At 33.5% G+C, this 17,754-nt stretch overlaps 1 protein-coding gene across 2 annotated transcripts; it reads right to left on the reverse strand.

The window, feature by feature from the left end:
- Positions 1-12,654: 12,654 nt before the first annotated feature.
- LOC111395929 (E3 ubiquitin-protein ligase COP1-like) lies at positions 12,655-15,833 on the reverse strand. 2 transcript variants are annotated; one of them, XM_023022161.1, is made up of 8 exons: positions 15,363-15,831; positions 15,152-15,230; positions 14,615-14,770; positions 14,404-14,502; positions 13,947-14,051; positions 13,664-13,843; positions 13,199-13,309; positions 12,655-13,100 (listed from the first exon to the last, which is right to left on the reverse strand). In XM_023022161.1, the coding sequence occupies exons 3-8, from the start codon at positions 14,726-14,728 to the stop codon at positions 12,933-12,935; spliced, it is 777 nt and encodes a 258-aa protein (XP_022877929.1). In that variant the 5' UTR covers positions 14,729-14,770; positions 15,152-15,230; positions 15,363-15,831; the 3' UTR covers positions 12,655-12,932. The 2 variants fall into 2 exon arrangements, with proteins under 2 accessions (XP_022877929.1, XP_022877928.1); XM_023022160.1 differs by having other exon boundaries at positions 15,152-15,833.
- Between the last annotated feature and the right edge of the window lie 1,921 nt (positions 15,834-17,754).

Genomic DNA, 17,754 nt, shown 5'->3' on the forward strand with positions numbered 1-17,754 from the left:
TCCTTCTTCTTTTTCTTGTCCTTATTTTTAGAAGTGCTTGCCAAGTGAGCAATTTCAGTTCTTTCTTGCTTCAACTTTTTTTTCCTCCTATACAAAATATGAAATGAGCTCATTTAGAGCTATTTCTCCTTCTAACAGTTATAACTGACCTTAAAATTAATTGAACTATGCAGGAAGCGAGATTAATACAAAATGTACAAGCAAGTCATAAGATAGCTCAAGCTTTAGCCCTTTAAATTTTGAAACAATGTGAGACATCTCTATGATGTACTCCTTTATATTCCCTTTGCCTTTATACTTAATTGAAATCAAGTTTTGCAATTTCAGTCTTATCGTTTTTCACAAAATGTTTTTCAATTTGACGAAGAACTCCTTAGCATTAGTTATCCCTTCAGATATTGCACCTCTAAAGGCTTCCGTAATGCCACGCTTAATGATCATTAGATTCGTGCGATTTGAGCGATCCCACAGCTCAAAGCTCTTCTTTTTATCAGGAGAACTTTCTTTTGCAAGAGGAGTATGTTCCTCAATCAGAAGTACAAGGTCAAAATCCATGCAGTCAAGAACAATCAATACGTTCCCCTTCCAATTCTTAAAGTTTGTCCCATTAAGCATGAGAATATAATTAACATTAATAGTTATTGTAGTAGCAGATGAACTAGCTCTACAAAGAACAAAAAATAAACAAATAATCATGCTCATATCCATATCCATATCCATATCCGTATTTAATGAACAATAAATTCAAATAATTGTAAACCCCATCTCAAGATACCTGGTGCAACATTAATATCAAGTCTTTGGATAATAATATTAATTGCAAATTGTACTCTCATTGCAGTGATCAAACATTGACAATAACTCCTATCATATAATAAACACATATTTGGATTGATTTATTATTCACATGAAAACCTTATAATTGTTACACGTTCACCACCACAAGTGTGTATGTAACTCGGCCAAGTATTAATCTTCATTTGGGCCAACTAATACTTGCATGAAGAAACACACACACAACATCTAAATATTCCAAACAAACCAATCTACACAAGAGATGTCACTTTGAAGGCATATTGTATCAATTAGTTAATTTAAAATGCTAGATAACCTTAATTCATCACGAATGATTTAACAAATTATTTGAATTTGATTGGTCCCACATAATTATACATCTTAAATGAGTCTTTAGTACCAAAATTTGAGAAAGAGAATTACTAATTTTGCATCATTAGATGTCTATTGAAATTTTAAGGACCTAAGGGTTAATAATTCAAAACTTCAGGAGTTATAATTTGAAAAATTTAAACTTTGGGCGGCCAATTTTAATTAATTATAAACATTGAGGGCTTTAATTGAAAATTTTAGAAATTTAATGGCCCAAATTAAATAATTTTCAAACTTTAGGGGTTGAATTATTAAACCCATAACCTTAAAGGTCCAACTTGGATGAATTCCAAACTTTAGAGACTGAAATTTAAATTTTTATTTTAAAAAATAACTAACCCTAATTTTAAATTGCAAGCAAGGGCATGAGATTACCAAAATTGCACCTCAAGCCAGCCCCAAAAATCCATCCCAACCGTTTCTCTTTCTCTTCTTCCTCATCAGCGTCGGGCGTTGTTGGTTGCAACAACATGCTACTACCAGATCTAGTTTTTTCAATTTTTTTTTTGAAACCCAAAAAAAAAAAAAAATCGATAAATTGAAATTTCAAAAAATTCTTAACCCAAGTCTAGAAAAATAACCATAAATAACGTGCCAAATGATTTTCAAATTCAACAAAAACATATCTGAAATTGTCAAGTCTAAATATCCTTAAAATAATACAATAATTTAATTCCACACAATAACATGATGGAAGGTCAAAAATAACCCACAATATAAAACTGTTATAACCTTAATTCTTGCAATTTCTCAAAGATTCAATAATGGAGTGCCCTAATGCCACTTGTAGGAAAATTGAAAGGAACCAAAATTGATGAAATCCTTTCACAAAACTTTCATAAATGTTTCATGTTGAAATCAGAGAGAAGATTAAAGCAGAAACGTATCTTGATCTATGGATTTCAGTGCTTTGATTGGGTTTTGATCTTCCAATTGTAATGTGACCTTCTTGAATTTTCTTCTCTATTAATAGGGATGCAGAGAACTGTGAAACTCATGTTCAGTTGGGAACCATGACCCCATAATAAATAATTGCAATTTGGTAGTTATTAATTTTGTGTTATTTCAAATTGGCCCCTCATCAATTTGAAATAACATTCTCCGATCTCTACACTTTATTCCCATAACATTTAATACCCGTTAGTTCAAAATTAAACTTAATGGATCACTTTACGGACTAATCTTTAAAATTAGCACTACACATTTTGATAAATATACATGTGTGGCACCATACGCTGGAATTTTTCCAACCTGAAAATATCAGCTTTGGAGGCTCCAGCGAGTTTTAATTGCTCCACAGCCGAATCCAGAATTTCCTTCCAACTAGGCAAGCCCAAGTTACTTTCAAGTTGAGATCTCTCAAAAAGCATGTTACTTCAGAATAGATGGATTATAGATCTCATTGTTACAGCTTACTCAGCTGAAATTTACACTAAATCGCTTTCTGCACCACTTACCAACTTCTTTCTTTTCAACAATTCATCGTTCTTGCTTGCGACTGAATCTTTTAACTTGGTAGATCTCTGCTCCTCCCACATTTGCAGTAGCAGCTTTCATTTTTTCTTCTGAACTATCAAAAAGTTTAATCGCCTTGGTAGGATCCCGTTTAGATAAGTCTTCTTTATTTGCTAACACAAAGGACCAATTGAGTTTTTCTATTTCAAATTGCTGCTGTCCCAGTGCCAACAATCCTTAGTAAAAATCTAATTTCGTCCAAAGGGCCTTCTCATGCTTCTCCCGTGCAATAGAATATTTTTCTCTTACCCAATCATAGACAATTTGAATCTGTGTGACCATTAATGCCTTTGAAGCTATTTTATCTCCGGGATCTGTTTCCTTTCTGCACACATATGGATGTTTTCCCAGTTGAAAAATGCCAGAGCATTCACCTCCTGAAACTTCAGGGCAGCCTTGTCCAAAAGGACTTGGGCTTCTTCGCTTGTCACGGTTTCCTCAAAAGGTTGCAAAACATAATTCCATTCCAAGATCATGCAGATAAATATGAGAATCAGAATCAATCCCAAGATGGTTACAGAAATAGCTGCTGTTGCATTTTTTCTATCGCAAGTGTATGATATCGAACAAGTAATATAATAGACCTCTGACGGATTATCGTTCTTACGAGGAGTATACTTTAGCACTTCACTTGAGTTTTATAACCACTATTTGATGCTAACAAAGAATTACATGTGATTTTTAATCTAAATACTTAAAATAATGTGGATGTACACAAAGATTGATTTAGACTTTAAATAATGAACGGATATTAGGATAGAACAATTTTACCTATTGATCACCCTTTAAATCTTAATTTAAGATTCAAAATCTAATATAGTATTCGATCGAATTCTTCTATTATATTCAATTTAACCATTTTGAGTTTTCATTGAGCCTATTGAACTAATTCAATCTCATATTTCTATACGAATTAACCTTACTTAAATGAAATATTGGTTCTAAGAATTCTTATATGATTGCAATAATCAGTCTAGATATCTCTACACGTCATACTAATTTATCGAATTTTATTATATGGTCTAGATCTCAAACTCATCTATCCATTTGTAAAAAATTCACAAAATTATTAAATTAGTGATCAAGTAATTCAATACATTAAACTCATAGTAAAATCAATACAAATAAGTTAAAAGAACAAAAGTCTTGAATAAAAGAAATAAAGGGTTCCAAGTAGATTAAAATGTACTAACAAGAGATTTAGCTATTCATAATGAAAAAAGAAAAACAAGAGGTTATTATTGAATACATCACCGAATTTCAAATATAGATGTAGAAAAAAGATTAATCTTACACCAATATCTTCGTATTCTTCCAATCAATGCTTCAAAACGTGAATTTTTTGATATTTTCCTCTCTTGAATTGCTTCCTTCAATCTCTAGTTGTATTTTTCTCTCTCTCAATGTGTGGATTCCCTTACGAAGCCCTCAATTCTTATATTTATACTTTCCTTCACGTCCTCAAATTTGGATTCCTTAGGGACTTTTCCAGAGCCAAAATGAAGTAACTCTAAAAAAAAGGCGCCATACTTAAGCGCCACGACACAACCCGGTATTGTGCCTAGGCGCTATAAATGCAGAGCCTAGGCACTGCCTTATTGTTTAAAACTACTACTTTTGCAAATGGCAGCACTCGAGTGCTTAGTATCCAGTGACTGGGCGCTAATTTGTTGCTCTAAATTCATCTATTTTGGCCCCTTTGCAGGCCATGGTGACCTCCCTATTCTCCTTTACATCACTCTAATCGTAGCAATCTCCATCGCCACATTCCTAGAACCTTGGTAGAGGCTTTGCAATTTCTGATGAAGATCCCTAGAGTAATTATTAGGAAAGAATTTGTTCCTCATAATAGTCTTCAATTCTTCTCATGCATTAATAGGCCTCGTATGATTCCTCCTCCTAAATGTCACTACTTGATCCTACCAAGTAATAACATAATCGATAAACGCAAGTACTGCAATCTTTACCTTCTTATCCTCCAAGTAGTTGTAGCAGTCAAATATAAACTCTATTGTAGCAGTCAAATATCAACTCTTTCTTCTTCTCCTATTCCAAATATACCACCAGATCACTCTTCCCTTTGAACGAAGGAATTATCATTTTGATATTGCCCATACTTCTATCAACTCCATCTCCAACAAGATCTCTATCCCCACTTTCATACACAATTCCTCTATCCCTCATTCTTTCTAACTCCGCACCCACTGACGCATCCTCATCAATGTCATTACCCGCTTCATATTTCCCGCAAACCTCTATCTAGGCTCCTCCCTACCGTGCGTCCTTGCATTGAGAATTCCCTTAGATTGTTCCCCCTCGTAAATTAGCAAGCAATGAGAATTATTGTGGTAAATCAAGATTCAAGATAAATTGTAATTAATAAATCAATATAAATAAATGATAAAACAGTACTTGAGCAATATCTAGATCAGATAAAAAAAATAAAAAAATAAAAATAAAATCATATATTATGTACTAAAATAATAAACAATTCAATGAACTATAAAAATTAAAAATCTCAATAGACATTATATTTTCAAAGTTATTTTTTAACGATTTTTGAAAGTTTTAATTTTTCTGAATAATCAATGTAACTCTTCAACGGTGTTCTCCATCTATGACCTTATCTCCTCTGTTCGAAAAATTAACAATTTCTATGATATGACAAATTGAAATTGAGTTGTCAATTTTTTAATGATTCATAGCAACAAAACTAAAAGTACAGTGACTATTGAAAAACATCTTTTAAAATATAGCGAAATAGCAGTGAATGGTCGGATGGAAATGGCTCACAATTTTGTCATGGGCCGAGCCTAAAGTGGAAGTAGAACTTGACATAATGGGCCCGGAATCTAACAAGAAAGAAGAAAGTTGTCTAACCCATCTGGTTTCAAATAAGCAGCTCTTGAGATTGGAAAAAACATTGGTGCCAAGTGCTAAGAAAGTGAATCCTACATTCAATCCAAGATAGATTAAGGAAAACATCTTTTACTTTCTTTTTCTTTTTTTTTTAAAATTAAATTCTTCATTTAATAAATTTATCTACAATCCAATGACAAAATTACTACAAACTAATGAACACAAGTAATTGCACAAGAAATAAGCATATATTTTTCATTCTTTTCTTTCTTTTTTTTTTCATTCTTCATTTAATGGATTGATCTACAATCCAATGACAAAATTACTATAAACTAATGAGCACAAGTACTTGCCCAGGAAATAAGCACATATTTTCATATGTTCACAGAAGTGAATAAAGGCGTACAATTTACAACTAAGCCCCAGTTTGGTGAGAATTAAAATTAGATTTTTAGTAGATTTTGATAAAAAAAAAAAAAATGAAATGTGTGGTTGAAAAGTTATGGGACCCATGAAATATGTGATCAAAATTGATTGTTTCACTTTAACTTATATTAAAATCTAATTTAAATCGGCATCAAATAGGGCTAAATCTATTTATTTTTTTACTGCCACGTACCCTTCTTATTTTCAAGACTCTGCCCATCCTTTTGGTTTCAGAAACAAAAAATTCAAAAATAACAATAAATCATAAGAGAAGTAATGGCTATTCCATGACCAGGATATTCTAGGCTAAAGAGGAAGTAATCAAGTAAATTTTCCACAGCTTTTCAATATTTAGTTTTATTGATCAAGGAGCAAGTACAAGGACTTTAATTGTCCCTTGACTGTTAGCCATTAACATAGTCGGACTATCACTTTTCCAACAAAATGCACTAATGAAGTATGGACCGACGTCTTCATCTGCTTTGTCAGTATTAGAACTGAATCGATGCCATGCTGCTTGGTGTAAGTTAAGAATGATGAATCTTTATGCAAGTAGTGGTTGCGGCCAAGTACAATAGGAAAGTGGTGATAAAGTTATAATCGGAAAGTTTGATTTCAATTCATCAACAAGTCAAAAGAAGAAAATACAAGGAGTTGTTCTCAAATTTCTTTTGATTGTTTTTTTTTTTTTTTATTAATTTTGCAAAATTACAAATCTGAATACTATTGCATTTTTTATCAATTAAATTAGTGGATTTGACCCATGACATAGGGCCCCATGAATGTTTTCTTTCAGAGTTTACCATATGGGGAAATTACAAAATCCCGGACATTTCAAGATCACAATGCAAAAGTAAGGTGTACAAATTTTTCATTCATAATTCATGTATTGATTTAACTATTAATATTAATAATATCAATATAAACTATATCAATCCTATCTCATCCCAATCCAATTACAAATCCTAAAATTCAAATTCATTTCTCTCCATTTCTCCCTTCTCACTCTCCCCACTTAACCCACTCTTCAAGTGGCACCGCCCATTGACGGAGATAGAGAAGAGAATTTTTATAATTTGATCTGTCGATTTGTGAAGAATAGGATAAAGAACATAAAGGAGAAGAACCGAAACCATCAATGCTTCACTCTTAGAGATAGCCGCCTACTGCCAGAGATTGCCACCACAGCAGGGCGATGAGAAGAGGATTCTATAATTTGATCTGCTGAATTACTCATCTGGATTTGTGAGGAGAATTCCTATAATTCGATTTCCCGAATTAGTCAACTGGATCTGCAAATTTCTATAATTTTTTTCTTTTCACCAGTAAACACGCTGTGATGATGGTGCTTGTGTGGTCGGTGGTGATGTTGTTTGTGTAGTGGGGGTTTTGTGGGGTGGATCTAGCAGTTGTGTGGGTTTTATTGAATTAGGCAGTGGTTTGGGGATGTTTTGGTCATGTTGGGGGTTTTAAGTGTTTTTGTTGGTTGTTCAAGAAGAGGTATTGGCAATGATAGTGGATCTGGCAACGATTTTGTTACCGATGTAGTTGGTGGCGTTGATAGGGATGGTGGTGGTGTTGTGGTGCTGGCGAGGGTGGTCGCAAGTGGCAGGAGTGTTGGTGGCGGTGGTGCCCAACTATTGTTGTGTTGTTGGTAATGATGGTGGTAGTGGTTGTTGCAGTAGCAATGACGGTGACATGTGGGTTGTCTGTGACCAAATATTTAGGCGTGTGTGACCAACTATTTGGCTGATTGACGACTAAATAATAGGTGTCTGTGACTCAAAAATAATTTGTGACCAATAAACTGTGAGTTATGTGACTCATAGATAAAATGTGACCTATAATTTGAATAATCTGTGATCTCGAAATAATATGTGGCTTACAAAATTTTTGATTTGTGATCACGAAAAAACTATGATCAATTAATTTGACGATATGTGACCAGTAAATAAATCTGTGACCTATAATTATGAACTTGTGACCATTAATCATGTAACTGTGACATAATTATCTTTATTTAATAAATATTATTAATTAATAAAATAGATACCTGATTTTTGAATTGGGGTAAGCATAACACCTGAAATTTGATTTTTTCCCTATGAGAAAATTTCATAAGTAAGAGATTACGTATGACATATTTCAAAATTAAGAAAATAAGTTTCAAACTTCAAAAATAAAATTTTTATTAAAATATATTTATGATTTAATTAATTAATTAATTTTTTATTAATTAAATATATTTAGGTCACATATCTATACAATTTGATCACAAATTAACAATTTAATTAGTCACTTATTATTTTTTGGTCACGAATCAAAAATTTTATATCACAAATTATTTTACGATCACCATTCAAAAATTTTGTAAGTCACAGTTCGTTCATCGGTCACAAATCGAAAAATTTATAAGTCACGATTTATTTATTAGTCACAAATCACAAATATTACAAGTCACAACTTATTATACAGTTACAAATTATTAAATTATTGGTCATAGATTTACAATTTATTAGGTCACACATTATTTTTTGGTCATAATTTATCTTTTTCATTAGTCACGTATTAATCAGTTTAATGATAACAGTCAACCAAATAATTTGTGACCACCACCAACACTTACGATTCACATTCACAATTTTCAGGTCACGTATTCAATTGTGAGCCACAGTCACAATTTTCAAGTCACGTATCTAATTGAGTCACAAATCAACCAAATCGCCACAACCACCACCACGACCAACTGTGACTCCCAAATTGTGAGTTACAATTGGGAGTCGCAATCATAATTTTTAGGTCACATATCCAATTTCGAGTTACAATTGAGAGTCACGGTTACGATTTTCAGCGCAGCCAACATCGCTGCTACTGCAGCCAGCACCACCTCCTCTACTGTTGTCGAAACCCACTCCGCCGCCATATCTAACAAAAATGAACAAATCACAATCGCTCCGAAATCATCGCCTGACCACCATGACCACGACCAACATCATCATCAATTCTCTAAAGGCCAACACAACCACCACCTCGCTGCCGTCGCCACCATGACCTACAACCACCAACATCTCACCATCACCCTCGCCACGACCCCCACCGTCGGCCACCACTCCAACACTACTTCACTTGCGCACCCACCAGATCCACCATCACGCCACCAACACAACACCGCACAATCACCGTACACAACCACTCATCGCACCATACCCAGCCACCGGTCACCGCAAACAACCACAATATCGCACCACCCACCAACCACACAACCCCGATCAACTTCCCCAAACTTAAAGCATCAACCATACATCTCCATTCTCGATTCAATTGTCCTAACATCTTCCACCACCAGATGTCCAGATTAGACAAAAACACTTCATCATCGTCGTCGTAGCTGCCACTGCCACCAGCGCCAACACCAAGCAGCCACGACCTCGACAGGCACCTCCACACCACTAATAGCAACACAAACTGCAACACAACACTATTGCGTACCAAAAATCGGGAGAGTTAGAGCGCTGCCGGTAGAGAGTCATTACTATAGACGACGACATTGCTTAATTTCCCCCCACTATTGATAGTCGACGGTCAAGAGGTGAGAATCGAGAGAAATGTAGAGAGAGAGAGAGAGTATTGGGAATTAATTAGGGTTTGTACAATGGAGTATATATATTTAATAAAATTTTTATTTTAAAAAATATTAATTAAAATAAAATCTCTGATTTTTGAAATGTTAAACTCCTCATCTTATTTTAGAATTGTGATTTTTAATATATGGAATTGTGTAATTTCCACTTATAATATTATATCTAGGGTTCAAGTTTTAATCTACTCAATAATTTTTGCAATTTATTAAAATTGTTAAGAACATATTAACATCCCACACATTGCAGTCATAACTATTAAAAATTGAGTATATGATATTTTGACTGACTACTGCTTGTCATCCAAAATTACAATAGTGAAATTAAATTTTATTTTTAATTATCTAGGGTTTAGAATTTAAACTTGGTATTAGGACAAGTACTTCTAAAAAAGTGTGATGCACGAAAAACCTAGTAATGGACGGTGCACCATTTAAACCTCATGTCTTAGACGGGACGAACTATTCATATTAGAAGATTAGGATGTAGGTCTATGTCTAGTCCTTAAATGAAAAAGCTTGACATTCCGTAATGTATTGTTATAAAACACCCACTATAACTAAAAATGAAAAAGAAAGAGAGCGGAACTACATATTTTATCAATGCTAGTTGGAAGGGTAATTTGTGGTGGTATGTAAGAGTGGAGTTTGAGCAGCAACATTTAGAATCGGTCGTGGTTATAGAGGTACAAAGTTTTGGATTAATAGGAAATTCTTATTAGAGAAGTGACACTGTTACCATGTAAGATAGGTATAACAATGAAAATTGAGAAAATATTATACGTCTTATTGATCATCTCAAACCTATTTGCAGTACAAGAATTTTAAACACTTTTACAATGAGTAAAATATGTAACATCTACCAATCGAATATATTTCATATTCACAAGTATTATCTATAAGATAATGTGACTCGGTATCGCTAATAATACATACTATCTTCAAATGTTATCTCCAAGAGATTGGGATTTTAACAGTATTATCTATAAGAGATTGTAATTTGTAGTTACGTTTGATAGGTGATCCAACTTATTTCATAAATTGAGATTTACTGTGGTAAATCAAGAATCAAAATAAATTGTAATTAATAAATTAACATGGATAATGATAAATAGTACTTGAGCAATATCTAGATTGAATCAAAATAAAAAATTATAAATGATATATTAAATTAATAAACAACTCAATAAACTACAAAGCTTTTTAACTTTCTCCGAAAGTTTTAATTTCCGTAAATATTCGATGTAAATCTTTTCCATCTATGACCTTGTCTCCTCTATTCAAAAAATTAACGATTTTTATGATATGAGAAATTGAGTTGTCAATATTTGAAACGATCCAAAGCAACAAAATTAAAGAACAATGACCATTGAATAACGTCTTTGAAAATATAGTGAAATAGCGATGAATGGTTGGATGGAAATGGGTCATAGTTTTGTCATGGTCTAGCCTAAAGTAGAACTGAACATGATATAACGGGCCTTGAATCTAGTAAGAAAGAGGAGAGTTGGGTCTGACCCATCTGGTTTCAAGTAAGCAGCTCCTGAGATTATTAAAAAAGAAAAAAAAAGAAAAAAAGGATAAGACGAGGTAAAAAATCATAAGTCAAGTATTAAGTATGCACTAAATCAATTTAGACATTAAGTTTTAAAATGCAAAAGTCAGATGTTAATTTGTTTTAACTTTTAAATAATAATATTATCAAATTAAATTAAGTTACCCGCAACCACCCGTCCTGCACATCACGCACCCACTGGTCACCATCCCTTCCTATAGTCATCGACATTCACCCACCACGAGCATCCAACCTGCTGTGTAACTTCTTTAGCAGCAAACATGAACATAGCCGACTCAAATAGTAAAGATAGAGGGAGAAATAACGGCATTTGGAGAACATTAATTGAGCATTGTCTGTGATTGATCATTCTCTTTATCCACGATTCGACAGTGCTATTTATAATTTAAAATGATTTTATAAAATTGAAAAAAAAAACCCGGATGGAATTTACAAAATACTTTTAAAGCAAATAACTTCAATTTTCATTGTCGAAATTGATTAATTGAATTTGTGACAGTGAATAAGTAACTTATGCACTTGACATGTGACCTATGACCTGATTTAATGGCCTATAAACAAATCCTTGAGGCTATGACCAAAATTCTTGAGTTTGTGACCATGACCAAATCTAATGACGGTGAACAAATTTCTTAGATCTGTGACTTGTGACATAATCTAATAGCATGTGATCAAATCTCTTGAATTTGTGACTTGTGATATATGCAATTTGATAGGTCATATATTCAATAGATTTGATCACAGAAACTCAATCGATTGTGATATACTCATCGCCTCCATCACCACTCGTTGACCTTGACCCACCATCAACATTCCACCACAACCACCGCTATCACATACATTATCACCATCACAATTAACAACCCAAAGACTAAGTAAATCAACAACGTCAAAACTTCGATAAAGCGTCCGATCGAAGGAAGAAACATACCAAAAGCATGGCAGCAGCCTATGACAACACAGTGTTGCTATCGCTGTGAGCGGCAATAGTGGCGTGGCAATGACGACGACATCATCATGCCGGCTTATAGTGGAGAGCCCAAAGCCAGATACCAAATCTCAAGTCTTAACAAATTGAGAACATGGGTGTCATTTAATCTGGATCGAGCCCATCTGAAACCAAGTCGGAATCTTGATTTTCTGACTAGGTTCGCTTGAGATGGGGCTCATCAGAACCGCTGCTGCACGACGAGAGAGAACGTGAGTGAGAGATAAGATGAGAGACTATTTTTAATTTTGACTAACACCTGATTCATGCTCAAGTAAACTTAATACCAAATTTTAAAATTGACATCTTTAAACATCTGTTGTGTTGTAATTTCCACAAAAAAGTCAAAGAAAGTGAGTCCTACATTGAATTGAAGATAATTAAGGAAAATATCTTTTACTTCTCTTTTTGTTCATCCTCCATTTAATGGACCGATCTACAATCCGATGACAAAGTTACCATAATCTAGCGCACACTACATGCACAGGAAATAAGCATATACTTTCAAACATTCATGAAAGTGAATAAACACGTATAATTTACAACTAATATCTATTTATTCGTCTACTGACATATAACCTTCTTATTTTCAAAACTCTGCCCATCCTTTTGGCGACAACGGCTAATTCCAGATACAAAAAATTCAAAAATAACAACAAATTATGAGACAAGGAATGGCTACTCCATAACCTGGACATTCCAGGCTAAAGAGAGAAGTAATGCAAGTAAAATTTTCACAGCTTTTCAATATTTAGTTTTATGGATCAAGGAGCAAGTACAAGGACTTTAATCGTCCCTTGACTGTTTGCTGCTAACATGGTCGGACTATCACTTTTCCAACAAACAGCACTAATGAAGTATAAACTGGCATCTTCATCGGCTTCATCAGTATCAGAACTGAATCTATGCCAAGCTGCTGGTTTTGAAATAGCCTGTACGATACCCAAATTCGATTCAACATCACATTCCACTACGAGAGATGGTCTAATTTCAAGTGTCAAATGACTTTTTTCGTCAAACATCAACATACCTTGTGATAGACACACACTTCATTTGTTTCACTGCCACAGGCTATATATTCACTGTTTACTGTTAGACCCACAAAATTCTTCTCATTCGCATGTCCTCTAAATGTGCGTACCTGAAGGAGAAATTCACTAGCGCGAAATGAACCTCAACATTCTCAAAGAGTGATTCAATGAATTAAATATTACTTGTACAACCACCACATATCTTCCCCAAGAAAAAAGACCATCCCAGTCCAGATTGGAGCTTGAGACAAAATAAAAGATTAAACAAGCAGAGCATTTATTCAGTTTTTTTCAATCCTTTTATCTAATTCGATTGCAAAATTTTTGAGGCTCAAACTGGATTAAGGGAAAAGATGATTGAACTTTCACGTGCTTCAGTTCCTATACTTACCGAAGAAAAAATATTTGATAATAAAATAGGAATAACATTAAAAAATTATAGCCTAGCAAGGATCATCAGTTACCGGCACATTTTGCTTAACGTCCCAGAGGCGCAATGTACTGTCGGTAGATGCAGAAGCAAGCTCGTTATCTGATAAAAATTTTACATAAGAAACAGCTTTCCTATGCCCACTGAAAATATGCAACGGCTGGCTAGTATTTCTCAAGTCATAATAATGAATGTGATGATCTGCAGAACCAACCTACAAGATACACAAGTATTAGACCTCTGGTGTAGAATTTATCTTGCTAGTATGTTCTGAATGATTTTCACTAAGCTCATAGGACAATAAATGATGAACTTACTGCCACGTTGATACTAGATCCGGGATTATATTTGACAGAACATATATTGGCTTTCATGTCAATATTCAGAACACTCGCTTCTTGGTTTGTACACCAAACTTTGACCTGGTGAACATTTGATATTAGGTTGACATATATTCATTTATCAAGATAACTTACTCCACAAAGATGAGTTCCATTTTAAAAGAAAATCTTTAATAGTTCAGAAACGGATTTCATACAGTTCGAAAAATAAGTCATCCTCACTTAATTCTTGAAAATAAACATGTTCTGGACATATTACACTTGGTCCTATTGGCAATGTTCCAATTTTCCTTTCAAAATACTATCATCACAATGAAACACGAAAAATGTAAACTGCTCACTAGAAATGGGGGAGAGGCTTTCTGAAGGACAGATAATATTTTCACAAAACAAACGATGCACCTCAAGAATAATTAAATCAAAATTCAAGCACCTTGCAATCATCACTCCCAGATACAAGCATTGAAGGCTCCGTACGTGAGAAATCAACACTCCAAGCTCGTTTTTCATGCTCCTCATACTCCATCACACTCTAAATAGATATAAATAAATTCGTATTTTGAGAGCGCGTTCAGCTAAGCATGACCACATTTTTGCACGACAAAGGGAAAACAAGCAGACAAATTATCAGCCTTAGATAATACCTGACGTGTAGTCACATCCCAAACAGTTACTATGCCCTCATAGTCACTACTGGCTATGTGATTTTTTGTGTACTTGTTCCAACTTAAACAGCTGAGTTTGGATCGTGTGGACATTTCCACAACAGGACATTGCACGTTGGCTGGTTCGTTAACCACCTGGAGAACAATAATCATGTAACCTTTTTCTTGTGAAACAAAAAATGTAATCGTCAGAAGATAATGTTCATAATACAATGTCTTGCTAAGAAAGTTAGCACCCGAAAAGTTAACTGAAGCCTCATTTAAGAATTTCATTTCCATAGAAAATTGAATGTATAAAGCCAAATTTTATTGTAAATAAATAAAAAACTGGCATCCATATTTTGTATATAGTCCAAAAAATTCTAGATGAAATTTGAAGCAACCATGCCTATTTTATAAACAAATGTCCCATCCTACAGTATAAAAATGTCAAATGATGTATATGAACAGGTCCATTCCAAAAATGCCAATCTACACCATCTCATTCAAGTTTTGAAACATTTTCCAAATACTAACCGATGAGAACTCAAAAACCTTGATACGCCTTGATACTCCAGCAGTAGCAAATAATTCATCATCTCTGTCAAATTCTATACTGCAACAGTGAAAAAAAAATTGAGGCATAATATGGGTAAACCTTCCACAAGACTGAGAGAAGTCTGATAAGAAACAATTCGAAAGATATTATAGTCATTATTTGATTCAAAAGAGGGGAAAAATGAAAGACCTCAAGGTTTCAAGACTCCTCAGAGCACATTTTGTCTAAATTTTTTCAGATTTCAGATGGCGGCTGCTATCGTGCACACAGAACACCACTATAATCAGATGAACAAAAGTAAATCCAAAACTCAAAAATATAAATCCCTATTTTTCTGAGGTATATTGTCTCCCCATATTTATGATTAGAACTGGTTGGTGAAAGGAACAATTAAATTCATAAATTTTAATTTGTAGATAAGCCCAAACCCGCTATTCCCAGGAGTTATCAATGAAACACAGAAATCTTAGCTACATTAGGACTTCCATAGGCTTTAATAAGTGATTTATTAACATTCATCATCAGCAATGTCTAAAAAAGTAGAAGTTCCAATCTTATCCATATACTACTTTCAGTTATCCTTAATGCTCTTCAAATGATTGGATTACGATACCTAAAGTATCCGAAAAGTGTGGTACAAAATTCTGCTCTCTGTTGAGAGCCTGCCCACCAGCGCCAACACCAAGCAGCCACGACCTCGACAGGCACCTCCACACCACTAATAGCAACACAAACTGCAACACAACACTATTGCGTACCAAAAATCGGGAGAGTTAGAGCGCTGCCGGTAGAGAGTCATTACTGTAGACGACGACATTGCTTAATTTCCCCCCACTATTGATAGTCGACGGTCAAGAGGTGAGAATCGAGAGAAATGTAGAGAGAGAGAGAGAGTATTGGGAATTAATTAGGGTTTGTACAATGGAGTATATATATTTAATAAAATTTTTATTTTAAAAAATATTAATTAAAATAAAATCTCTGATTTTTGAAATGTTAAACTCCTCATCTTATTTTAGAATTGTGATTTTTAATATATGGAATTGTGTAATTTCCACTTATAATATTATATCTAGGGTTCAAGTTTTAATCTACTCAATAATTTTTGCAATTTATTAAAATTGTTAAGAACATATTAACATCCCACACATTGCAGTCATAACTATTAAAAATTGAGTATATGATATTTTGACTGACTACTGCTTGTCATCCAAAATTACAATAGTGAAATTAAATTTTATTTTTAATTATCTAGGGTTTAGAATTTAAACTTGGTATTAGGACAAGTACTTCTAAAAAAGTGTGATGCACGAAAAACCTAGTAATGGACGGTGCACCATTTAAACCTCATGTCTTAGACGGGACGAACTATTCATATTAGAAGATTAGGATGTAGGTCTATGTCTAGTCCTTAAATGAAAAAGCTTGACATTCCGTAATGTATTGTTATAAAACACCCACTATAACTAAAAATGAAAAAGAAAGAGAGCGGAGCTACATATTTTATCAATGCTAGTTGGAAGGGTAATTTGTGGTGGTATGTAAGAGTGGAGTTTGAGCAGAAACATTTAGAATCGGTCGTGGTTATAGAGGTACAAAGTTTTGGATTAATAGGAAATTCTTATTAGAGAAGTGACACTGTTACCATGTAAGATAGGTATAACAATGAAAATTGAGAAAATATTATACGTGTTATTGATCATCTCAAACCTATTTGCAGTACAAGAATTTCAAACACTTTTACAATGAGTACAATATGTAACATCTACCAATCGAATATGTTTCATATTCACAAGTATTATCTATAAGATAATGCGACTCGGTATCGCTAATGATACATATTATCTTTAAATGTTCTCCAAGAGATTGGGATTTTAACAGTATTATCTATAAGAGATTGTAATTTGTAGTTACGTTTGATAGGTGATCCAACTTATTTCATAAATTGAGATTTACTGTGGTAAATCAAGAATCAAAATAAATTGTAATTAATAAATTAACATGGATAATGATAAATAGTACTTGAGCAATATCTAGATTGAATCAAAATAAAAAATTATAAATGATATATTAAATTAATAAACAACTCAATAAACTACAAAGCTTTTTAACTTTCTCCGAAAGTTTTAATTTCCGTAAATATTCGATGTAAATCTTTTCCATCTATGACCTTGTCTCCTCTATTCAAAAAATTAACGATTTTTATGATATGAGAAATTGAGTTGTCAATATTTGAAACGATCCAAAGCAACAAAATTAAAGAACAATGACCATTGAATAACGTCTTTGAAAATATAGTGAAATAGCGATGAATGGTTGGATGGAAATGGGTCATAGTTTTGTCATGGTCTAGCCTAAAGTAGAACTGAACATGATATAACGGGCCTTGAATCTAGTAAGAAAGAGGAGAGTTGGGTCTGACCCATCTGGTTTCAAGTAAGCAGCTCCTGAGATTATTAAAAAAGAAAAAAAAAGAAAAAAAGGATAAGTTAGGTAAAAAAATCATAAGTCAAGTATTAAGTATGCATTAAATCAATTTAGACATTAAGTTTTAAAATGCAAAAGTCAGATGTTAATCTGT

Source organism: Olea europaea, chromosome 6, assembly GCF_002742605.1.
Source record: "Olea europaea var. sylvestris chromosome 6, O_europaea_v1, whole genome shotgun sequence".
In the NCBI taxonomy this organism is placed as follows: domain Eukaryota; kingdom Viridiplantae; phylum Streptophyta; class Magnoliopsida; order Lamiales; family Oleaceae; genus Olea; species Olea europaea.

Excerpts from the sequence above, each read along its gene's own strand:
- LOC111395929 (XM_023022160.1), bottom strand. The coding sequence starts at position 15,259 with ATGCCTCAATTTTTTTTTCACTGTTGCAGTATAGAATTTGACAGAGAT. Across the intron at positions 13,844-13,946 it reads GATCTAGTATCAACGTGGCA|GTTGGTTCTGCAGATCATCA; the intron begins GTAAGTTCATCA and ends TGTATCTTGTAG. Across the intron at positions 13,310-13,663 it reads ACGTTAAGCAAAATGTGCCG|GTACGCACATTTAGAGGACA; the intron begins GTAACTGATGAT and ends TTTCTCCTTCAG.